We start from the raw sequence: 24,986 nt of genomic DNA on the forward strand, positions 1-24,986 counted from the left end.
TTTTGGATTATACAATAAACAAACAAGTCACCCTTCTAAAACTCTGTTTCTGAAATCTTAACATAATTCCTGAAGTTCCAGAGTCTCTTAAATCCTAAAATATTAATAATATAATAATACCATTCAACTTTTTTTCCCCTAACACTCGGAAGCATACTGATACCCATCCTGTACACAGCCTTTTCTTGAAATAACTGGCCTGATAACAAGAGCACTAATGACAGAGCTATTGCATCAGGTTGATTAATAAACCCTGTCTTAGGCAGCCTCATCATGCGGATAAAGAACAGGAGTCAAGATAATGTTCCTGCTGCCTTCCCCAACATAGATACACACCCACACCACCCCCAGTCCTGGAATAACCAGGTGTTATCTTCATCATTGCACTAGAGCACTGTAAACCATATCAAAACAAAACAAAACAAATAACAACTTCCCTGGCCACCAAAAATAGATGGCCCAGCCAGAAATAGTGCTGCCAGAGGCTGTTAAATGAGCTGCAAGGCAGGAATGATAGTTGAGCTGCAGTGATGCTGGGGCCTCCCAAGGATTACCAGACTCCAAACTAGATTCTCCACCAATTTGGCCCAATCAGCATCAACAGGACTTGGTGTTTGTTCACAATTGGTTCAACTCAGATTATCTGCTGAGCTTCTGGAATTCAGAAAGAGTGACTTATGGCCTCACCTTTTTCTCTAGATTTTAAATAATCCTTTCTCCATTTTTTTTCTAGGAGTGAAGGCAATTTTGAAGCCATGACTAGGACCTGCTCTGGTCACAAGAACTAAGAGTTGCTGGGTACGGTGGCTCATACCTGTAATCCCAACACTTTGAGAGGCCAAGGCAGGAGGATTGCTTGAGGCCAGGAGCTTGAAACCAGCCTGGGCAACATAGTGAGACCTTGTCTCTACAAAAAATAAAAAAACAGGCCAGGTGCAGTGGCACTTTGGGAGGCCAAGGTGGGTGGATCGCCTGAGGTCAGGAGCTTGAGACCAGCCTGATCAACATGGAGAAACCCCGTCTCTACTAAAAACACAAAATTAGACAGTGTGGTGGCACATGCCTGCTATCCCAGCTACTCAGGAGGCTGAGGCAGGAGAATCGCTTGAACCTGAAAGGCGGAGGTTGCGGTGAGCCGAGATCGCGCCATTGCACTCCAGCCTGCGCAACAAGAATGAAACTCCATCTCAAATAAATAAATAAAATAAAGTTTAAAAAATCAAAGTTAGCCAGGCGTGACGGTATGTTCTTGTAGTCCCAACTACTCAGGAGGCTGAGGTGGGGGATCTCTTGAACCCGGGAGGTCAAGGCTGCAGTGAGCCAAGATTGTGCCACTGCACTCAAGCCTGGATGACAGAGCAAGACCACATCTCAAAAAAAAAAAAAAAAAAAAAGAAACAAAAAGTCAAGAGTCCACAGTGACACCATGAATGCCCATGGCTGCAACAATAATGCCTTGACCAGAAGTAGGGGGATAAGGGAAAAGACACAGCCAACATGAACCCCAATTGACCCTCCCTTGCTCCATCTATGACAGAAAGCCTCCTATTCCTGAATTCACCAGGCTCACGCTCCCTCCAGGACTTTGCATGGGGAGGAGCATTAGCCTGGAATGTCACTTCTCTTTAATTCCCACCCAGCTCTCACTTAACTAATCCCAACTCACCCATAGGGATCTAAGTCAGAAATTACCTACTGAAAGAAACCTATCGGGCCCTAATGCCTGGGCAAGGGCTCCTCCTGAATGCTTCCACAGCACTGCGGACCTACTCTTATTGTGGCCCATTTCACAGTATATGGGGAATATCTGTTTGATTGTCTCCCCAGTAGATTTGGAGTTCCTTAATAACAGGAAGAATCGTCTTTACTTTTCTTCCAAAAACAGAAATCACTTTACTGTTTTTTGGTTTGTGTTGCTGTTGCTTCACTGGTCATAAAAGTAGTACATGTGCCTGTTCCAGTTGTTCTCTTTCTCAGTGGAGGGCATAACCTAGTTGTTGCCCAAGCGAGAAAACTTGACATCATTCATTCATCCAAAACAAAAAAGAAGAAAAGAAAAGGGGCATGCCTACTATGTACCAGGCATTATGCTAATCACTGTATCTAGCAGTGAAAAGAAACCACTGTCCCTGCTACGGTGAGCTCGTGCTCTAACAGAAAAGGCAGACTTTGAACAAATAACTCATGTTATTGAAGAGAGAGGTGAAGGTAGTCTGGAGTTTTATGACAAGGTGACAGTAGGTAGGATGTGAGTGAAGAGATGAATGGGTGGTCAGTCATCTTTGGGTTTCTTCAGCCTCACTGGTTCTACATCCAATCAATGGCTTAGCCCTATACATTCTGCCTCTGAAATCTCGTTCACCTGTCCATTTCTCTAATTTTTATACTGGCATCTCCACCAACGTTTGCCTGGAATGCTGCAACAGCCTTCTAACTGTTTTCTCTGCCTCTAGACTACTCCTCCTAGGCAGAGTCCATACAGAAGCCAAAAGGATCTTTCTAAGAGGAACATCTGATCATGTCGCCTCTCTGACTAAAAGCTTTCAGCAGCTCTCTTGAGCTCAGATAAAATGTGAAAGCCTTTACATAACTTGCAAGACTCTGTACGATGACTCCTCTCTCTTTTCTCCGGTTTCAATTCTCTGCATTCCTTACATCCCATGCTCTAGGAATACTGATTATGGTTCTTTCTCTCCTCTGGATCTTGATTCAAGCTATTTCCTATGCAAGGAACATTCTTCATTCTCACACTCCCACCCCCTTATTAGTGGCTAATTCTTATTCCTTCTTCAGGTCCCTGGTTAGAGGCAGTTTCCTCTAGGAAACTTTCCCTGAATCCCCCAACCTCTTCAGATTGAGTAAGTGCCCAGCTATATTTTCCATAGCACTCTTTACTTCTATTACAATAATAATTACATTCTGGTGGAATTTGCTAATCTGTAAACTCTGTGAAGGCAGGAACCATGTTTGCCTATTCAGTATTGCATCTGCAATGTTTAAGGCATGCTGCACATATTAAAAGCCTTAGAATATTTTCTCAGTGAATAGATAATTAAAATAAATATAATACTCAAAGTTATAAAGAAGGCAATAGGCTAATTCCATCATCCATACATAATCAATATCAATATTTTGGTATGTATCCTTCCAGACATTTCCATCTTTTCTCCCTCAAAAATGAGATCTTATTTTTTGTAATATTCAGTCAAATTGTTGTTGCTGTTGTTTTGTTTAATCTCAAATTTGTTATAATGGACATCCTCCCAAGTAAGTACATTGCTCTATAATGTTCTATTGTATACATATTCCACACTTGAAATAATCCTCACCTTAAGTACTAATACTATATTGGTATAAAGAATACTGAAATAAACACTCATCCTTGAACATACATTTTCTTTTCATTTCTTTCTTTTTTTTCTTTTTGAGACAGAGTCTAGCTCTATCACCCAGGCTGGAGTACAGTGGCAATCTCGGCTCACTGCAACTTCTGCCCCTGGGTTCAAGCAATTCTCCTGCCTCAGCCTCCTGAGTAGCTGGGATTACAGGAGTCCACCACCATGCCCAGCTAACTTTTGTATTTTTAGGAGAGACAGTGTTTCACCATGTTGGCCACGCTGGTCTCGAACTACTGACCTCAGGTGATCCGCCTGCCTGAGGCTCCCAGAGTGCTGGAATTACAGGCGTAAGCCACAACACCCAGCCGAAAATACATATTTTCATACATTCATCCTTGATCATTGTGCAACTAACAGGTAGAACATGGCCTGGCACACACAACGCACTCATAAGTGGATGAGTGGATTAACAAACAAATGAATAAGGGGGTCAGCTATCAATAGGCATAATAAAATTGTGACTAAGAGTTCAGGCATTAGAACCAGTACACTTATGTCCAAATCCCAGCTCCAGCACTTTCCATCAATTACTAGTGTTTTCCTAGCTCCAGTGTCTCTCTCTTTACAAATGAAGACAATGGTTGTACCAACCTCAGAAGACTATTAGGAGAACTGAATAAGATAATAAGGTCAAGTGCATTCTCAGAACTTGGCACACTGTAAGCACTTACAAATATTAATTGGTATCATGATCTTTGTTGTTATTTTTTAAATTTAGTATTGGAATGGAAATTATCATTAGAATGGAAACTTTGCAAAGTCCACAGAAGGCAAGGTAGGGCTTCTCTTCGAACAATGGAGAACAGAAGACAACAAGTTCTAATGAGGAGACAGAAAGCAGATAATTTAAAATTACAAAAAGAATTGTTCTAATTCAAGTGCTACATTCTCTGTGAAAGTGATTGCTCTCTTTTCTGTGTTGGTAATCATACTTTTCAGAATGTTCAGGGTTGTCCAACTTTTGTAATTTCATTCTTTTTGATAAAGTTTCTTTATTAATTGTATAACCAAATGTAAGCTAATATTTACAACTTTGAAAAGTTTACACACACACACATGCACGCATGCAAATTAGAAAAATGTTCTAGTATTTAAGATTTATTTATTTATTTGAGACAGAGTCTTGCTTTGTAGCCCAGGCTAGAGTGCAGGGCTTGATCTCGGCTCACTGCAACCTCTGCCTTCTGGGTTCAAGTGCTTCTCCTCCCTCAGCCTCCTGAGTAACTGGGATTACAGGTGCATGCCACCACGCCTGGCTAATTTTTGTATTTTTAATGGAGATGGGGTTTCACCATGTTCGCCAGGCTGGTCTCCAATGCCCGACCTCAGGTGATTCGCTCGCCTCAGCCTCCCAAAGTGCTGGGATTACAGGCATGATCACCACGCCTGGCCATATTTAAGTTTTAAAAACATACGTTAGTTTGGCAAGTACTCCCATCTTGAAATATCTCTTTCAATATTGCCTTAGATGTTATTTAAATTAAATTTCTTGTATAATTTAAATTTTTTATGCCCCAATCAGATGGTACATTCTTTGAGAATGGAATCTCATGTCCATCTTTGTATCTTCTAGGCATTCAGAAGCATTCCTTTTACTCTGTAGTTCTTAAGAAAAAAGTAGTTGATTTGATTCCTAACTTTGGTAATGTTGCTTAGGAATGAAAACTTTGCACGGAAAGTCTGTGGAATGACTGTGTGTGGAAGACCTCTCTTTCCCTTTTTAAACATGAGATTGAAAAGGGAGAACAAACTGCACTTGTGATTGCTGCCAGTTTAATAGTTACCCCCTGCCTCCTAATAACTTTTTGCATGTCTTAAGATACCCATGAAAATAAAACCAGTATGTTTGGGACACTGTGGTTTGGAAGAATGAATGCATTTTTTTAAAATAAAAATGCACTTTACCAGTAGCATTCATTTTCCAAGGTTGTAATTAGAGAGAAACACTCAAGAAGCACCAAAACTGTGGAACATAAAGAGGGCAGTGACAGGACCTCAATTAACCTAAATTAGCACAGGTTACCCAGAGCTCCAGAAACTCCCCAAAATGAAAAAAGCCTTTTGCTTTTAGCACTTTTTTTTTTCTTTTTTCCCCCCAAAGACTTCAAGATCCAAGTGGAAAAGTTCGCCAGGATGGGTGGGACCTGAACAGGCTGACTCACTGCGGTTAGATTCAGACTGCCAGGGAAAGCTGCAGAGTACAGTTAGGCAAACACTACAGCTGGTTTTGATGATATTTTCTTGTTAAAGACAACATTATTAGAAAAATGTGTAAACAGGACAGGGCAGTGGACCCCCCCTCTTGATTTTATAGCCAAAGGCTCCCACCCTTCTGTGGCTTTTCTGTACCGTCTGCCATGTTGATTCTATGTAAAAAAACCCAACTGCGGGCATTCCACCAATGTAATGCTCTCCTTCTCTGAGAGTTCTTTCATTTCCCCAAGAACTTTGGAATCATGGGAGTTATAGTGGCTCTGTTACTTTATTCTTATATAACTTTGGGCAAGTTATTTGAACCTTGATCTCTTCACTAGTATAATGGTTGTAAAAATAATATCTATCTCATAAGTTAGGAAAATGAACTGAAAAGACACTAAATTAAATATGTTAAGTATCTAGAAAAGTGCCTGGTGTATAATGAGCACTCAGATAGTAGTTACTGTTATTAGCTACTATTGTGATCTTAATAAATCCTGTCAAATATGATTTCCAAAAGACTCTGTTTCTCTCCTGTCCTTTTCATTTTCAGTTTTATCATTCCACTCAAAGTGGAAAAGAGGCCAGGCGCATACTTTGCGCCTGAAATTCCAGCACTTTGGAGGCCAAGGAGGGCGGACCACTTGAGGCCAGGATTTGGAGACCAGCCTGGCCAACTTAGCGAAACTCTGTCTCTACTAAAAATACAAAAAATTAGCCGGGTGTGGTGGCGGACTGAGGCAGGAGAATCGCTTGAATCCGGGAGGCAGAGGTTGCAATGGAGCTGAGATCGCGCCTCTGCACTCCAGCCTGGGCGACACAGCGAGACTCTGTCTCGAAAAAAATGAACAATAAAAAAATAAAATAAAGTGGAAAAGAAATGTACGTTTCTTGACTTCCTAGTTTCCCATCCTACCCAATCAATTCACACACCAATACCCTCCTTAAAAATATTCAACTTATTGTGAATACCAAGTAGAGGCAGAAGAAATACAAATCCAACAGGATATCTAATTTTTAATACTTTTCAGCTAGTGTAGTTGATGAATATTTACTGAGTACTTGCTATGTACTATATTATGCTATATTCTAGAGACTAGAAAAGAATGGGCAAGAGGTTTTTTCTGCCCTCAAGGTGCTTAGAGTCTTGGTATATATTCTGGGATCAGAGAGTAAGAGAAGGCATCCTAAAATTAAAAAATAAATAAATTTTAAAAGGCACCTGAGCTGAATCTTGAAGGATGAGTAAGCTTTAACAAAATAAACAATAGGAGAGAAAAGGTTTTCAGGCAGAGACAACAGCAGGTACAAAGAAATGAAAGTATGAAACAGCTATGAGGCCGGGCGCGGTGGCTCAAGCCTGTAATCCCAGCACTTTGGGAGGCCGAGATGGGCAGATCACGAGGTCAGGAGATCGAGACCATCCTGGCTAACATGGTGAAACCCCGTCCCTACTAAAAAATACAAAAAACTAGCCGGGCGAGGTGGCGGGCGCCTGTAGTCCCAGCTACTCGGGAGGCTGAGGCAGGAGAATGGCGTGAACCCGGGAGGCGGAGCTTGCAGTGAGCTGAGATCCGGCCACTGCACCCCAGCCTGGGCGACAGAGCAAGACTCTGTCTCAAAAAAAAAAAAAAAAAAAAAAAAAGAAACAGCTTTGAATTGCAAGCAGTTCAGAATTAATAGGTAAAAATCATGTAATAGAGAATATTGGAGGACAAAAGTGGATTTACAGTTTACCTAGAGAGGCAGGAGTCTGGTAGAAGTTCATTATGCATCAATCTACATAGGAAAAACTAGTGATTCCATTTCCAAATAAGCCAACACCTTCATTAGCACCAAACTTTCACCAGCTGAGTTCCCCAACATAGGAAATACCCACTATCTTTAGGTCACAAAGACATATGGTGTTTCCAGGCGCAATCATGAGTCACTGGGCAAGTTCCTCTGTTATTCTTTTTGCCATTAGTTCATCATTTGCAAATTGGAATAATAATAATGGCTTTTCTTTTTTTATTATATTTGAAGTTCTGGGATACATGTGCAGAACATGCAGGTTTGTTACACAGGTATATGTGTGCCATGTTGGTTTGCTGCACCCATCAACTCGTCATCTACATTAGGCATTTCTCCTAATATTATCCCTCCCCTTGGCCCACACCCCCTGACAGGCCCTGGGGTGTGATATTCCCCTCCCTGTGTCCATGTGTTCTCATTGTTCAACTTCCACTTATGAGTGAGAACATAGGGTGTTTGGTTTCCTGTTCCTGTGTTAGTTTGCTGAGAATGATGGTTTCCAGCTTCATCCATGTCCCTGCAAAGGACATGAACTCATCCTTTTTTTACGGCTGCATAGTATTCCATGGTGTATATGTGCCACATTTTCTTTATCCAGTCTATCATTGATGGGCATTTGGGTTGGTTCCAAGTCTTTGCTATTGTGAATAGTGCTGCAATGCACATATGTGTGCATGTGTCTTCATAGTAGATTGATTTATAATCCTTTGGGTATATACCCAGTAATGGGATTGCTGGGTCAAATGGTATTTCTAGTTCTAGATCCTTGAGGAATTGTCACACTGTCTTTCACAATTGTTGAACTAATTTACACTCCCACCAACAGTGTAAAAGCGTTCCTGTGTTCACATCCTCTCCAGCATCTGTTGTTTCCTGACTTTTTAATGATCGCCATTCTAACTGGTTATCATGCCTTTTCACAGGGTTGTTGTAAATGAGATAATGCTGTCACATACTTAGAACCATATTTGCCACGTAGAAAGTGATCATCAAATGCTAGCCAGTATTATGTATGTGCTGCTCCAGTCTCACTCATCCCAGTGATGCTGCAGCTGGGTGCTGTGATCAGTGAGAAAGCATACGGCAAGGGATTTTTCTCAACACATCATTGTGGCCATTTGTAGGTAAAAATTATTTCTGACCCAATAACCTGTTCAGATTTATGATCATGGTACATAAACTTACGGCCCTGAAAAAGTCAAAATTTCTGTGAGTCCTAGTTCCCTCTCTTAAAAAATGGGGAGATTGATGCTTGTTCCATGTCTTATAAAGACAAAATAAGATGACTTATGAGATACACTTAACCCACTGCTCAAGTCTACAGAGCTGAAAAGAATAAAGATCCCTTCATCGGTGGATTCTCTGAGTGGGGAAAGCCCCTACACAACGAAGTTGGCAAGGTTGGGAAATTAATTAAATCACTCACTCATTCAAAAATACAAATGAAGCATATATGCTAAGCAATGCCCTCCTTTCATCATGGAAAATAATACCTATTGATCTCAACCTGACAAACATACAATTGGAGTTTGTATACACATACAACCATGCTGTTGGTTGTGGGTGGAGAATGAAAGAAAAGAAACACTGTTGTATGTGTGAAATGTTGCCATCTTTGTCCCTTTTTTCTGCACCAACATAAATGATAACTGTCATTTTCACTTGTTAATTGACTAATTATGTTTTGGTTCCATAATGTGCCAGTATTTGCATTTTAAGTCTGTTATTTCTTTCCCTGTAATCAAAGGGCCTTTTTTCTCTAGAATTTCCTACATCAGCAAACATTTTAGAGGTAGCCACATTACTGAACAATTACAATTACTTTCGACAGATTAAGTAACTTTAACATTACTTCTCTCCTGTTCTAACTCTCCTTTCCTTACCTCTCTATAGCCCAGTCTCTTATTTGCTCAATCCATGAACGTATGTCTTTTTCTTCCCCCATATTTCGCCTCTATCTGGAATATTATACTCTACTTCTCTGACTAGTAAAATCTAACTCAGCTTTGGAGACCGTGCTCAATGTGCAGCCCCCAGGAGAAATGTCCGCCTTTCTCTATTCCTTTAATAAAAGTAGACATTTTCTTTCAAGATCTCAGAGTGTACTGTCCTTATCTCTATGAAAGCACTTGCCATCCTATATTGTAATTTATGCAATGTCTGTATTTCCAAACAGATTATAACTATCTAAGGGTAGGAACTAAAGTATCTCATTTAATGTGATCATGTGTTTGTTGCACGGATAAATGAAATAAGAAGGGATTCCTGGCTGCTCCTTCCAGGCCCGTATCCCTTTGTCTTTAAGCCCTGGAGGAGTCGACCCTACTCTGGCAAAAAACATTTAGCATGTCCCTTCCTCTCTCTGAGTACTGCTACCCGTCCTATATCCCAAGGCTACTGAATGCATATTTTAAACTTTACAGAAAATACCATGTTATTTATTTACATGTTACATATTTTAAACTTTACAGAAAATACCATGTTATTTAGTATTTTACCATTTTTAGGGTGGGGCATTGGAATGTGTTCGTATCTCTCCTATATTTTTTCTAACCAATGTTTTCTCTAATTTTTAAACCCTTTCATGGAAGCTTTTTGTATTTTAGGTGCTGTCATTCAGAGTCCACAGGATGGATGAATGGATATAAAAATGAACAAACGTGGCCGGGCGTTGTGGCTCACGCCTGTAATCCCAGCACTTTGGGAGGCCGAGGCGGGTGGATCACAAGGTCAGAAGATCAAGCCCATCCTGGCTAACACGGTGAAACCCCGTCTCTACTAAAAAAATACAAAAAATTAGCCGGGCTTGGTGGCGGGCGCCTGTTGTCCCAGCTACTCGGGAGGCTGAGGCAGGAGAACGGCGTGAACCCGGGAGGCAGAGCTTGCAGTGAGCTGAGATCCGGCCACTGCACTCCAGCCTGGGCGACAGATCAAGACTCCGTCTCAAAAAAAAAAAAAAAAAAAAAAAAAAAATGAACAAACGTGTGACACAACACTGCATGATTTACTGGCAATGACTTTCTGATCAAGCCTGAAGTGGGTTGTAGCCTCTTTATTTACTTTTTATTTGACACATAGCACAGAGAGATTTAAACTATCTCTTATTGGCCTTTTCCCTGCATCTTAGCTTGGTTTCTGTCAGTGTTTCCCAGCATTGAGAAATCAGAACTAATCTGTCATATTAGACCTAAACTTTAAGAGAAAAGGACTTTGGGCCTTATATCTGCATTCCTTCAATGCATTCCTTCAATGGAGGTGACACTGCTTATTTCTATATTTCCAGTCATCTCTCAATGAAAGGGAACATGCAGGTTGGCTGTCCTTTAGAGAGCACCCCACAGTTTTGAGGAGCTCTGCAGCTCTGCTCACCCTTTCTGCATCACAGCAGATCCAAAAGGTGAAAAAAAAAGGAGGGGGTTGCGGTGTTAGCATCCTTGCTCCCCTCACCAGCACCACACAGCTGTTCAGAGGTTTAGTCTTCAAAAGCCTCTTAATTATCATGCAAACTCTCCGTGTCTTTAAAAAAAATACACAGAGTATACATGAGAACGCTGAGCAAAAAAGATGAAGAATAGGCTGATAATTATCAGGCACATGTTATATGGTGCATATTCTTTGCCCACAGAAATATCTGGTAGGATGTACAGAAAGTATTGGTGAAATATTTCTACTTACAAATTGAGGAGAGATGGGGTAAACCCAGGTCAACGCAAACATTTTTGAAATTAGAATTTTACTTTATTTTTTTTTCTGTCAAAAGTTATCAATTCCAGAATGAGAGAAACCCCAGTATTTTACAATTTACACATTACTTACGTGGGACCTGCTCGCTGGGTATCCCTGAGGGGGCACCAAAGAGCTATTTCTTTCTTTCTGTAGAGCACAGGAGTGTAAGAAATTCCAGCTGCCTGTTTCTGGGCTATTTAAAACCCAGTAACTTCTACAGACTTCCTGGGATCAACCCAGCTCACAGGGAGCTGGGGAATCTGTATTACATTATCAGTTATTGTTTTTGGTCAAATCTAAGAACAAACATATGAAGAAGCAGAGCATGCAGCACTGGTTCAGGAGGTTCAAGCAACATTATCAGATTCTTGTTGAGAAACAAACGGTTGTTACTGCGCCACCGCATACTGCAGACAATTCCTAGATACCGAGAGAGGTCCAAGCGAGCAACAGAGAATATAATACTAGCTGCTGGACTGGGACTCCCGGGCTCACTATGTTGCAGCTACAGATTCTCAGAATGCCATTTAAACTTCCTGAGTTTATCTGAGAAGTAAGCCAAGGGTATAGGTGATGAGGCAGCATTTACTGGTATAGTTAGTCCCCATTTATCCACAGTTCTGCTTTCCATGGTGTCAGTTACCCATAGTCAACCACAGTCTGAAAATATTAAATAGAAAATTCCAGAAATGAACAACTCATAAATTTAAAATTGCACGTTGTTCTGAGTAGCATGATGAAATCTCGTGCTTTCCGCTCCATCTCACCCTTGAATCATCCCTTTGTCCAGCACATCCAGGCCGTATACATCGCCCACCAGTTAGTCACTCAGTAGCTGTCTGGGTTATCAGATTGTTGCAGTATCACAGCGCGGTGTTCAAGTACCTCCTGTTTTACTTACTAATGTAAAAGTGCAAGAGTAGTAATGCTGGTATATTGTTATAATTGTTCTATGTTATTATTAACTATTGTCAATCTCATTAACCATTTATAAATTAAACTTTATCATAAGCATGTATGTATAGAAAAAAACATAGTAAATATAGGGCTCAGTACTACGCAGTTTGAGGCATCCAAAGGGGGTATTAGAATGTACCCCCTACAGATAAGGGGGGGCTGCTGTACAGGCAAGGGGGTCCATAAACCACACCCCCCAGCACACAGCTAACAGAGCATATGTTTACTGGGACACATGCTCTTGAAAGAGACACAATGATAATAATACCATCCATAATCCAGACCAATCCATTGGTCATATTTTTATAAGACATCACTATTCCGTAGTACTGCTTCTAATTGGGATAACAATTATCCACTCATATGACTTACCTTCTCAAAGTCTCGAAGAGCCTGGGTCTGTACCTGAGGAGGTTTCTCAAATGCTCTCAAGGAATATGTCTGCACAAAGGGGACCTTTTCGCCACTTCTCCAGATCTGTGACTGCACTGGAGGGCCTCGATCTTTAGTGTCACTAAGAAAAGCTGTCAGTGAAACAGAACAACAACAAAAAAGGTTTATATAATAATGGCACTAGGATCATTCTGACTGGCACATTTCAGCAGAATTCAGTTTCTGCAAAATACAAACTCAATCTAGGCCACATAGAAAAAGTTTACATAAAGCAGCCTGTGGTAGATCATATTAATAGCCATCCCCAGTGAATCAAACTAGTTTGTGTCCATATGCCTTTGCAATATGATACTCCTGCCATCAAGAAATGAAGCCTATTTCCCCAGCTCTTGAATCTGGGTTGGCAAAGTGGCTTGCCTTGACTGGCAGAATATGATAAAAGTGCTACTGTATGAGTTCCAGAGACTAGCTTTGAGAGGCCTTGCATTTCTGCTCTTGCCTTATTAGCATCCCAAGACAACCATGCTGTGAAGAAGTCAGTCTACCCCACCGGAGAAGGAAAGGCTGTTCAGGGAAGTGAAGATGCCCCAGCTGACAGTCACCACCTGCCAGACATGTCAGCAAGGCTGTCTGAGATCTTAAGTACCAGTCAAGCCATCAGAATGTTGCAGCCAGTTGAGTGATCCCAAGTGAGACCAGCAGTGACAATGCCCAGTTTGCCAAAACAGAATTGTGAGAAATAATAAATCATTGTTGTTTTAAGCCAGGTGTGGGCAGACTTTTTCTTAAAGGACCAGACAGTGTTTTAGGCTTGTGGGTCATATCATCTCTGTCACAGGTACTCAACTCTACACTGTAGCACGGGGCAGACACAGACCATCTGTAAATCAATGAGTGTGACTGTGTGGCTATAAATCTTTACTTATAAAAACTGGCTGTTGGTCCATGGGCTGTATGTAGTTTGCTGTTGGTCCATGGGCTGTAGTTTGCTGCTGACCCCTGTTTTAAGTCACTAAGTTTTGGGATGGTTTGTCACATAACAAAAGGTAACCAAAACAGTCTAAAGGAAAGAACCAAGCTACTAGCAAACTCTATCTACAAATATCTCTACAGAGAATTTTTCAGGTTACTATTTAGTAATAGTAACAATTGTAACAACCAACATATTTAAAGGGTATTACATATTACAAAATAGTTTCACGTGAATTATTTCATTTATGAAATCGCTGCAATGAGTGAAATAGACATAAGTGATTATTAAATCCATTTTACTGATGAATAAGTAAAGGTTCAGAAAGTTTGCTTGTCCAAGATCACATTGCTAAAAAGTGGCAGAACCAATCCCATATTTTCTCCATCTGTCTTTCTTAGCAGTATGCTACTACTGTGTTACTTTAGCAATTAAAGGGATTGCAACAGGTCTGAGAGTGGGGAAAACAGGTAAAGAGTCAGAGATTCAATCACTCCATTAACCAATGGAAGCATTGCTTTGGGAGAACCTAGTGGAGTCTAAGCTGTAATTAACCCTATGCTTGCTTTTGAAAAGTAACGTTGTTAAAGAATGAGAAATCAGAGCCTCTGCCAAACAAAGTACACAGAGGACTCCATGTTGGGGCAGGGTTGGAGTTACAGACTCAGGTAGAAAACATAGAAAGCTACATTACTTTCTTGGCTGACGGAAGGAAATAATGAACCTTTACTATGGAACTACTTTTTAAATAAGAAAGAAGACAATCATGGCAAAGCATTAAGCTCTACAGACAGTGTCAGGGCAAGTAAGCAAAACAGGTACAGGGTGACTGCCTTGCTGAGGAAAAGTTAACTATAGACACTTGGGCAAAGGAGATCCAAGGCAGTAAGAGGTAAAATGCCATTGCATGCTTTTCTTCCTATCTCTTTTTCTTTCTCTCTTTTTCTTTCTCTTTTTCTCACTCTCTCCCTTCCTTCCTTCTTTTCTTCCTTTCTCTTTCTTTTTTCTTTCTCTTTCCCTCCTACCTCTCTGCCAGCCTCCTTCCTTCCCTCCCCTCCCTCCACTTCCCTCCCTCCCTCCCTCCCTCCCTTCCTTCCTTCCTTCCTGCCTTCCTTCCTGCCTGCCTTCCTTCCTTCCTTCCTTCCTTCCTTCCTTCCTTCCTTCCTTCCTTCCCTCCCTCCTTCCCTCCTCTCTCCCTCCTTCCCTGCCTTCTTTCCTTCATTCTGCCAACTTGCCAGAAGGAGCCCAAGAAAAAGCACCCAGATGCTTCAGTCAACTTCTTAGAATTCTTTTTTTTTTATGTTCAGAAAAGATGGAAATTCATTTCTGCTAAAGAGAAAGAAAAAATTTGAAGACAGGGTGAAGGTGAACAGGCCCATTATAAGAAAGAAACAAAAATCTATATTCTCTCTGCAAGGAAATGAGAGAGAGAAAGAGAAAGAGAGAGAGAGAGAGAAAAGAAGTCCCAGGATTCTAATGTACCAAAGGGATCTCCTTTTTCTTGTTTTGTTCTGAAAATTGCCCCAGAAGAGCACAGGAGAACATCTTGGCTAATTCATTGGTGATGTTGTAAGGAAACTGAGAGAAATGAAAGAAATGAAGAATTACTGCTGCAGATAATATACAGCCTTGAGGAAAGAAAGGCTTTTAAGATCATAGATATAAAGGCTATTGCTGTATTCTGGGATAAAAGAAAGTCTGATGCAGGGAAAACGGAAGTTGGAAAAACTGGAAAAAGAAAAAAGAAGAAAGAAAAAAGGACTGGAAAGACATTGATGAATAGAAAGATGAAAAGGGTGAAGAAAAAATGATGATAGTCAATGGGGTGATTTTAAAAGAGGCTTTTGTTTTGTTTTGTTTTTTAAATTTGTTTTTTTTGTGTGTGTGTATGAGTTTGTTTTTTGCCTAAAAGTATTTAACTCCCCATTACACCACTGATTTCAAAGAAAAAAACCAAAATGTAAGATCATATCATTTGTTTTTAAACTGAACACTGTACACTGTCTTTTTATTTTTGCAAAATTAATGTAGTATCCAGTGTGTCTTTAGATAACCCTGTCCTTAATGATATTTTCAATAGCCACTAACCTTGCCTGGTACTGTGTGGGGGTTTAAACTAGAACAGAAATTTAAAGCAGGCTTTATTGGTGCATAGCACAAATCAATTACATATATATGGAGATATTATTTTTTTTGCTCAATTGTTTTTCATGCAGCTTACCCAATATAATTGTTCTGTTAGTTGCATACTACTCTGCGATAGCAAATAATAAAATAATTATGATGATATTGCACCTGTTTTGGTGATATTCTGAATGTTTCTAAGTAAATGCAAAATTTTTAATTAAAAGTAATTAGAGGCTGGGCATGGTGGCTCACACCTGTAATCCCAGTATTTTGGGAGGTTGAGTCAGGCGGATCATTTGAGGTCAGGAGTTCAAGACCAGCCTGACCAACATGGTGAAACCCCATCTCTACCAAAACTATAAAAATTAGCCAGGTGTGGTGGCAGGCGCATGTAATCCCAGCTACTCCGGAGGCTGAGGCAGGAGAATTGCTTGAACCTGGGAGGCAGAGGTTGCAGTGAGCCAAGATGGCACCACAGTACTCCAGCCTGGGTGACAGAGCAAGACTCTGTCTCAAAAATAAATAAATAAATAAATAAATGTAAATAGAAAAAATGATTTCTTCCACATTTAGGTGAAATTAAATATACTACTAAGGGGAAGATAATTTGATAAGACAGAATAACAATACTTTATAGTTAGATTGGTGGATATGATAGAAAGAGCAATGCCTTGAGGCTTAGATTTGAATCCTGACCACTTGCTAATTGTGGGAATTTAGGCAAATCTCTTAATTTTGCTGATATATTGCCTCTGTAAAAACAGGGATAATAATATCTGCTTTAGAGAGCTGTTATATGGATTAAATAAAATAATAAATAAAAGCACCTTGCCACATGTCTTATATGTAGTAAGCATTTTATCCATTCCCCTCACATTTTTGCCCTAGTCCTTCAATTTTTGCCTCAAAATGTAGAATATTGACATTTAAAATGTTGAGCATAGTAACCCTTGGAATTTGTGGATTTAACACACAATTTCAAATACTAATTTTAAGTGACTCTGAAATTCTTAACTTATTCAAATTAAAAACTTTTTTCCAAATTGTGCATATAAGCAATCTGTGCTTCCAGGCTGTTACAAAAAAGGCAAAGAACTTAGCAAGGAAGTAAAACCCTCAGGTTGAGAACAAGTTTTATGAAAAATAGACCCCAAAAGAATGTTATCTTCTCTTTGGTTTTGCAATTCAAGTAGATCTCTGTCTAATGTTAGCGCACTAATAATTGTGCTCTTGTTAGGAATACATTAATAGTACAATAGGTAAGATACTGAGTGCTTATTCCTTGACAGCCTCTGTACTAAAAGCTTTTCTCCATCTCACGTATGAGATTAACATTATTATTATACCCATTTTATTTATTTATTTATCTATTTATGTTTTATTTTTTGAGACTGAGTCTGCTCTATCACCCAGGCTGGAGTGCAGTGCCACGATCTCGGCTCACTGCAACCTCTGCCTCCCGGATTCAATAGATTCTCCAGCCTCAGCCTCCTGTGTAGCTGGGATTACAGACATGGGCCACCATGTCCAGCTAATTTTTGTATTTTTGGTGGAGACAGGGTTTCACCATGTTGGCTAGCCTGGTCTTGAACTCCTGATCTCAGGTGATACGCCCACCTCAGCCTCCCAAAGTGCTGGGATTACATGCTTGAGCCACTGTGCCCGGCCTATTATACACATTTTAATGGTGTATTAAGATAGAGCTTTCATTTTAGTAACATAATTTATTTTAATCATTGTACAAGTGAGTTTAGCCTTGCAATTACAGAATCATTAAAAGTATGAAGAATTCACATAAGTATCTGTAATGATTTACTGTACTGTGCTGCTTCTCAGTACATAGAATTATATCTAGCTTATAATTCTCAGTGTGAAATTGCTACAGTAGTATGTGCAAATTTGGAAATGCACAAAAGTTTGAAGATATTGCCATGATGAATTTAAAGAGGCCATAATTCAAGAGAATTATGATCAATAGAAAACCAAGAATTGGCCAAGTGCCAATTTCTCCCACACACTTTGGAAAGCTGAAGTGGGTGTATTGCTTGAGGTCAGACATTCAAAACCAGCCTGAGCAGCATAGCAAGACTCCCATCTCTAAAAAAAAAAATTAAAAATTAGGCATATGTCTGTAGTCCCAGCTACTCAGGAGGCTGAGGTGGAAGGACAGCTTGACCCCAGGAGTTTGAGGCTGCAGTGAGCTATGATCACACCACTGCACTACATCCATAGTAAGAGAGTGAGACCCTGTCTCAAAAGAAAAACAAATGAATAAATAAAAGAAACAAAGAACTTAACAAGGCAAGGCCCATAGCATCCTTACCTGCTGTGTGACTTGTTCTGGGTACCATCTCCCCATCATCCTCTGCAAAATAATCTCTGTGGAGAGAAACACATCATTAATGAATGAGATACTACCCCACAAGGCTCCCAATCCCAGGGATCGAGGAGAAGACACCTACCTATTTGTTGTTTCTATTTATCTCTCTGCAAGTATTTACTAAGCTTCTATTATGTATCAGGGACAGTGTCAAGTGCTGGGGATACAAAGGCAAACACCACAGAAGAGTTCCTGTTCTCAATAAGTACATGAGAGCCAGCCTTTAAATAATTTCACAAGTATTAGCTACTATTGTAGTAAATGTTGTGAAGGAAAATGCAGAGGGAACTTAACTAGCACAGGGACTCAGAGAAACTCAGGGAAAGGAACGTTTAAATGTAGATGGGAGGATGTCAACCAGGTGTAGAATGGGAGACTGGGAGTGGGAGAGTGTTCCACCATGAAAGAACAGCAAAGGCCCCGAGTCAGAAAAGACTCTGGCCTGTTAGAGGAACAAAGAAAGCTAACGTTGCAACCAAGCCATGCAGGACCTGTGGTATGGGGTAAGGCTACTGAGTCTAGTGTGAAAAGCTATGGGAAGTCAATGAAGGATTTTAAATGAAGGAAAGAGTGGTAATGATCAGATTTATATTTTAGATAGGTCATTCTAGCTGCATTCTGGCTCTACACAGTGAGACTGTGGAGGGGCAAAAATGGATGGTGAGAGTCTATATTCCAAATAGGAAGTTGTGATGGTTTAACGAAGGGGAAATTTTAAAAATTCAAGATATGTTTAGAAAGTAGAATTGACACAGAAACCTTGAAAAACAGACAAAGTTTATGAGTGGAAATGTTAATAACACCATGATTCAGTAGTAAGAGGTGTGTCTGTTCATCATAGTAAATATTTACCACCATCCCTAGCAGAGAGGGGACAGTATCTCAAAATGTATTCAACAAATACTTGTCAAGCCCATGCTATGTTTTTAGGCACTGTTGTAAGCTCCACAAATGCAGCAGTGAGCAAAACAGACAAAAATACCTGCACTCATGGAATGTTTACAGTAAGGGGAGACGAATAAATAAATTGTATAGTAGCGCTTGGAAACAAATGCTATTAAAAAAAAGTAAAGTGAGGAATGTGGATAGGGAGAGCTGGAGGTAGGAGGAGGTAGAGGGGATTGCAATTTTCAGTAGACAAGGCTGCTCTATGAAGCCATAAGGATAGGCATGGAGGTCTCTAGGGAAAGAGTCTTCTAAGCAGAGAACATAAAATGCAAAGGCCCATAAGAGGGAGCATACTAGTTAGTGGCTGGGCGCAGTGAGCACGTGGTGAGTAGTAGGAGGCGAGGTCAGGGAAGTAATGGGAGGACTGGGCAGAGGGCACAGACTGTTTGAAGCCTTTCAGGACACAGGGAGGCATTTAGCCACTAGAGTCTTGTGAATCAAAAAGAAAGACGGACTCAGTGACTAATGTTTTAAAGGGCGGCCAGCTACTGTCTTGACAACTGACTGTCTAATGGGGAAGTCAGAAACAGATTATTGCAATGGCCCTACAGAAAGATGCTTTCAATAGATAGCTTATTCTTTAAACTCTTGAGGGCTCCCAAGAATTCTGTAAACAGAGATTTAAAGGACTTCTCTCTCTCTCTCTCTTTTTTTTTTTTTGAGACAGAGTTTTTCTCTTGTTGCCCAGGCTGGAGTGCAATGGCACGATCTCGGCTCACCACAACCTCCGCCTCCCAGGTTCAAGCAATTCTCCTGCCTCAGCTTCCCCAGTAGCTGGGATTACAGGCGCCTGTCACCATGCCTGGCAAATTTTGTATTTTTAGTAGAGATGGGGTTTCTCCTTATTGGTCAGGCTGGTCTCTAACTCCTGTCCTCAGATGATCCGCCAGCCTCGGCCTCCCAAAGTACAGAGATTACAGGAGTGAGCCACCACGCCCAGCCTGCAGGACTCCTCTTTTTAAAAGCCAGAAGATATTCACAGGGAGGCAGAGGAGGATCTGGCATTTGCCTGGAAATTGGTGGTTTTTTCTTCCCTGCCTCAGGGCTGGATCTTGGCAGAAATCTTCACTTAGTTAAGTCCCAGATGGACATGAAAATACCAGACAGGGCACATTGGGCTGCACATGCCACCTGACAATTATTTCGTATCTAAAAGTAGATCACCAGCTTGTGATCCTTCCAGGCCCCCTGCCTCTTTCCCTTCTCCTCCTTAAAAGCTTTCCCTGAGAGTAAACAATGCCAAAGAGGAAGGTACTACATACACACTCCCCTCTGTGGAGGTAAAATAGAAGGATGTCAAAACTATCAACCAGAACAATGTCTTAAAAAAATTTGTGGGGAAAAAATTTATACTTAGCTGCTGCTATTCACTGAGCATTTCTGCCTAGTCCACAGACAAAGGTGGCTGCATCTGCTGTCAGGAGCAAGGTCAACCCTCAGGCCAAATTCAGCCCATCCGACATGCTTTATTCAGCCCACACAAGTTTGACCCATTTCTAACTGCTCTTGGGAAATGACTGGGTCTACCAACACTGTGCCTGCCTTCCCACACAGGGGGATAACTTGCCCCCTTTACACAGGACAGGGATGTGTTTTCCAGTTTGCCACAGTTCCTGCCACTCCCTGTCCTTGTCGTCCCTCATTCACTTAATTATGATACTTGTCTGGCATCTTGCAGGCTTCTGATGCTGTTACCCCAGTACAGACCAAGTGCAGACAGAATTTCATTTCTGCTTTCTTAAGACTCAGTCTTGAGAAACCCATTGGCTTCAACACACAATTAATTAATTTGTGGTGACAAGCTACTATACTGGCTTGTATGTCACTTTCACCTCTCTGGGTATTAGTTTTCTCTAATATTTATAAAAGAAGGACATGAATTTCTAAGGTTCCTTGCAGTAATTATGCAATTCTATTCTAATAGATGCTTAAACATAAAACCCATTTTAATACTGTCCAAGGATCCAGGGTACCTTCCAGACATGATCTCACTCAATCTTCTCTGCTCTGTAGATTACTCATTATAGGTCAAGAGCAAGCTACAACATAGCAATACATATCAGCCCTACCAGACACCTCACCCTTCCCGCTTCACCCACATCCACTCTGAGCACACTGCCTGCCCGATATGAATCAATAACTGGAAGGATAGAGAGGTCACTTTAGATGGGTACTGAGTTAATAAGCATACTCTCAGTGTCTCAGGAGATTTTTAAGAAATCACTTTAGCTCTATTAACAGCTCAAGTTCCCTCTCTTATTGCCAGAGAAAGGGGCTCACTCAGCTGCTCCACAAGTTAGAAAGGAATCTGATGCTCCCCAAGGGAAGGGGGTCAGAGTGAAGAAACACAGTATATATACCCTGTGGTCTCGGTACTCAGAATCTATTGAGGGAAGCAGGAGTATGACTCAGAGAGATAATTATTAGAAAAATTAGATTTAACAGAGATTTCAGAACATAAATAAGATAGCAATTAATTTTGTCCTGATGGGGAGTGGGCTGGGGCAAGGTTGTGGCGGGGGGAGTCTAGGAAATTTACAGAAAACAGAGAACACCGAATCTAGGTCTTAAAGAATGGGCGTAAATATACAAGGAAACATAACAAAGACCCAATGACAGGAAGATGAACGGTGTGTTCAGGGGGCTTTCATTTTGTTTTCCCCTTCACAACAGCCCCCTCCATCTTCCTGCCCCCAGCCTGAGGAGTCCTAAACTGCCTCCTAGGACATCTTCCAACTTCCTGTTTACCTTTCCCCCACCTCAAGCCTTCCTACCCGAGCGCTCACCCTCAGGTGGAAATATGAAGGAAAGCCAAGGGTGAAACTGTTTCTTCATTTGCACCTCCCTCCTCAAACAGTATAGCTTAGAAGCCCCCAAAATGATTTAAAATAATGTCAGCAAGAAAGGGGCTAAGATTTACATCACTGTGCAAATACCCATAGAAACAAACTAGAAAAGAACCCAGAGAAGTGAAAAGGCCGCAAGTTTAGAATGGCAGAAAATACACTGAGCATCCTCCCCCTTTTTTTCTTTTTACTATTTTTCCCAAAAGGCTAATTCTTATTTTTAAAAAGCTTGAATAGTGTATTTTTAGTTAATTTACATTATTCTTCCTAATTAATGACCTTGATAAAAGATGAACTCTGGAAATGATTCGGTTCGGCGTGGCCTCTCAAACAGTGAGGGGCATGTGGCATGACAGCAAGACTGCTGAAGTTTGCTCTTCCTTGGGGTCCTCACAGGAGTAGGCATTGAACCAAACACAGATTCTGTTCCAATTCCTATATTCTTGGAGCTCATTTAACATGAGTTGCTGGTTTCTGTTTCAAATTGAATAAATCTTTCAAATGTTCCAAGATCCACTTTTCCTATTTTTAATTTACAGCTATATTCAACTATGGCAAACACAAAAGGGTCAGAATGAGAGGAACTGTGGCCTATTTTTTGATAAGTGAAGCTCTGGCCCTCACAATTTATAAATGGTAAGATTCCAGAAATAGTGTCAACTTAAAAACAAAGATATCTACAGTTAATTTCTGGACTGCTGGTGCATAATTTTACAATTCCAGAGGTTTTCTTGCGCTGGAATTTTCCTCAATACTAATCTTGTATTAAATGAACATACTATTCTTAATATTATTATTTTGTTTTTTTGTTTTTTGAGACAGAGTCTTGCTCGTCGCCCAGGCTGGAGTGCAGTGGCCTGATCTCGGCTCATTGCAAGCTCCGCCTCCCGGGTTCACGCCATTCTCCTCCCTCAGCCTGCCCAGTAGCTGGGACTACAGGTGCCTGCCACCACGCCCGGCTAGTTTTTGTATTTTTTTTTTTTTTAGTAGAGACTGGGTTTCGCTGTGTTAGCCAGGATGGTCTCGATCTCCTGATCTTGTGATCCGCCCACCTCGGCCTCCCAAAGTTCTGGGATTACAGGCGTGCGCCACCGCATCCGGCCTAAATGAACATATTATTATCATGGACAACCATCACCACTCCACCAATGCTGCCTCTGAAATTTACTGAATGCCTGATACTTTTCTAGGCATCAGTTCATTCAGTCGTCATGGAATCCTGTGAAGTAGGTACTGTTATTCCTGTTTACAGATGAGGAAACAAGGGACTTGGAAGGATAAAGTAATTTGCCCAAGATCGCACAGCTAGTTAGTGTCAGAGCCTGAACTTGAAAGCTGTATCTATTTGACTCCAAACTTTTACTCTTCCCAATATGCCCTATTTCTAACCACACATTTACTGGGAACCTCCTTTGTACCTGTGTTGACTCCAGGGAACTGACCCCTGAGAAGCTGAGGTGAAAGGAAGGGTGGACTGTTTGCTCTACTAATGAGATGGAATTTTTGTCTCAAACCCTGACACAAATTTTTTCTTTGACTATCAACTTATCCCTGATGGGCACAGCTTACACTTGAGTATTTGAGTACTGGTGTAACAGATGTCATGTAACAAAATAATTAAAATCCCAAAAGGGAAGTGGCTAGTGTGACTTTTTATATAGGTCCTATCGTGCAAAGTGAGTCATCCATCATTTTATACTTCTCTATCTCTAACCCACTTTTTTCAGAATATTTACACCTTTCTCCAGCCCCTCCTGTGATAACACTTGGCATTGTCCCTACCTGAGGGAATAAACTGCAAGACAGGAAAGGTGGTGCAAACAGAAACAATTAAAGTGGAAAAGGCATTAGTGAACAAGCTCTGAGACTTCTCAGATTTTTTTTTTTTCTCTTGCCAAGGAGAGACACTGGATATATTTTCTGTGTTCCAAATGTTGCCAAATACCCTCCCCACAATGTGGCACCAGAATTGCAAAAACACATATTCAGATGCAAATAGGGTAAAAGGCCCAGATGCAGAACGTTAAGACTATTATATAATACAGTGAGATTACCATTTTTTCTCATCTCCAGACCTATCATTATAACCTCTGCAAGTGAGGATGCTTAATTGGCAAAGCCCCCAGAGCAGAGAGAGCATCACGGTGAGCCTCCTTCTGCATGCTGACTAAGTGTGGGCTGACTTGGCACTGATCCAGAAACATCCACTTTATTCCAGTACAGGCTGCAATTACACCCTTCACTCAAAGTCCATTCACTGACAGTGACCATCACTCTGAGAGGCTGTTTTCTGGAGTGCTAAGACCCCAATAGCTACAGTGAGCTACAAAATCATTGTGCATCCACAACAACTTCTTTAAGCTTTAGGATCTTTGTTTTGTTTTGGTTTTGGTCCTGCACTAAGTCTTCATCCTAAAGAAAATAAGGAAACTAACATTACTTTCTTGATGCTATTCATCAAGGTTCAGAGAAACCCCTTAATAAGTAAGTAATTATTTTTCTTCACTTTGCCTTCTGAGGTCATCACATATCCAAATATCTAATAAATTTTCATCTACCTCCCCCGCATCAGCCAAGACACAGATATCACTCTTTCAAAAGAGACATGAAAATAACCTGCTTTGGATTCAGTCACATCACCCAGGGATGGTGTATGGTCTCTCCAACCACCTCTGAAACTTACATTTTGCATTTTGCTTTTGGTCCTGGCAATGCACCCTGCAATCCTGTTTTCATTAACAACTAATATCCACAAGGCACTGGAGTATATTGCAGTTGGCTCAATCTTTCCAGACCCCTAGACTGAATGCTAAGAAACAGGTGATTTTTTTCCCCTTTCCACCTTTTATATTCACATAATATTTGTTTTTTTTTCTTTACAATGTCTATTTTTAATGATTTTAAAAGAATTACATGACTCTTGTAGAAATTTTGGGAAATGGAAAAGTGTACAGAGAAAAATAAAAATAATTTTTAAAATCCTACCACCTAAAGGCAACATTGATAAAGATTTTTATGTATTTACTTTAGTTGTTCTTCAGTTTATTTGCCTGTGTGAATTCTGCAAATAGAAATAATATTGAACATACAGTTTTCATCTTGTTTTTATTTACACTACGGAAATCAAAGGTTGTGAGGAATACATTTTTAGAGGAAGAGAGTCAGGGAAGGAGGAGCAGGGGAAAGAGGCAGGTGGGAGGAGGAGAATTTCTCAGCAGCGTTATAGATCTGTTGAGGATTAGTAAGAATGA

General features: G+C 40.7%; 2 protein-coding genes and 1 long non-coding RNA gene across 36 annotated transcripts in view; 2 read left to right on the top strand and 1 right to left on the bottom strand.

Annotated features, from left to right (window-relative positions):
* Window positions 1-24,986, top strand: part of LOC102127036 (NBPF family member NBPF4) — a 635,890-nt gene that overhangs the window by 198,478 nt on the left and 412,426 nt on the right.
* The window catches only part of PDE4DIPP2 (myomegalin), a 220,654-nt gene that overhangs the window by 153,913 nt on the left and 41,755 nt on the right, over window positions 1-24,986 (bottom strand). For all 34 annotated transcript variants that reach the window (XR_012415703.1, XR_012415747.1, XM_073997257.1 and 31 more), the window contains exons 2-3: window positions 17,885-17,940; window positions 12,444-12,595 (exon numbers count right to left, since the gene is read on the bottom strand). Coding sequence is in view for 32 of the 34 variants with exons in the window: in XM_073997257.1 (XP_073853358.1) it covers window positions 12,444-12,595; window positions 17,885-17,940 (208 nt within the window). In the remaining 2 variants the exon portion in view is untranslated. The remainder of the gene's footprint in view (window positions 1-12,443; window positions 12,596-17,884; window positions 17,941-24,986) is intronic.
* Window positions 1-24,986, top strand: part of LOC135967992 (uncharacterized) — a 100,305-nt gene that overhangs the window by 73,018 nt on the left and 2,301 nt on the right. The gene's annotated exons all lie outside the window — the stretch shown is intronic.

This window comes from Macaca fascicularis, chromosome 1 (genome assembly GCF_037993035.2).
Source record: "Macaca fascicularis isolate 582-1 chromosome 1, T2T-MFA8v1.1".
NCBI classification, from domain to species: Eukaryota; Metazoa; Chordata; class Mammalia; order Primates; family Cercopithecidae; genus Macaca; species Macaca fascicularis.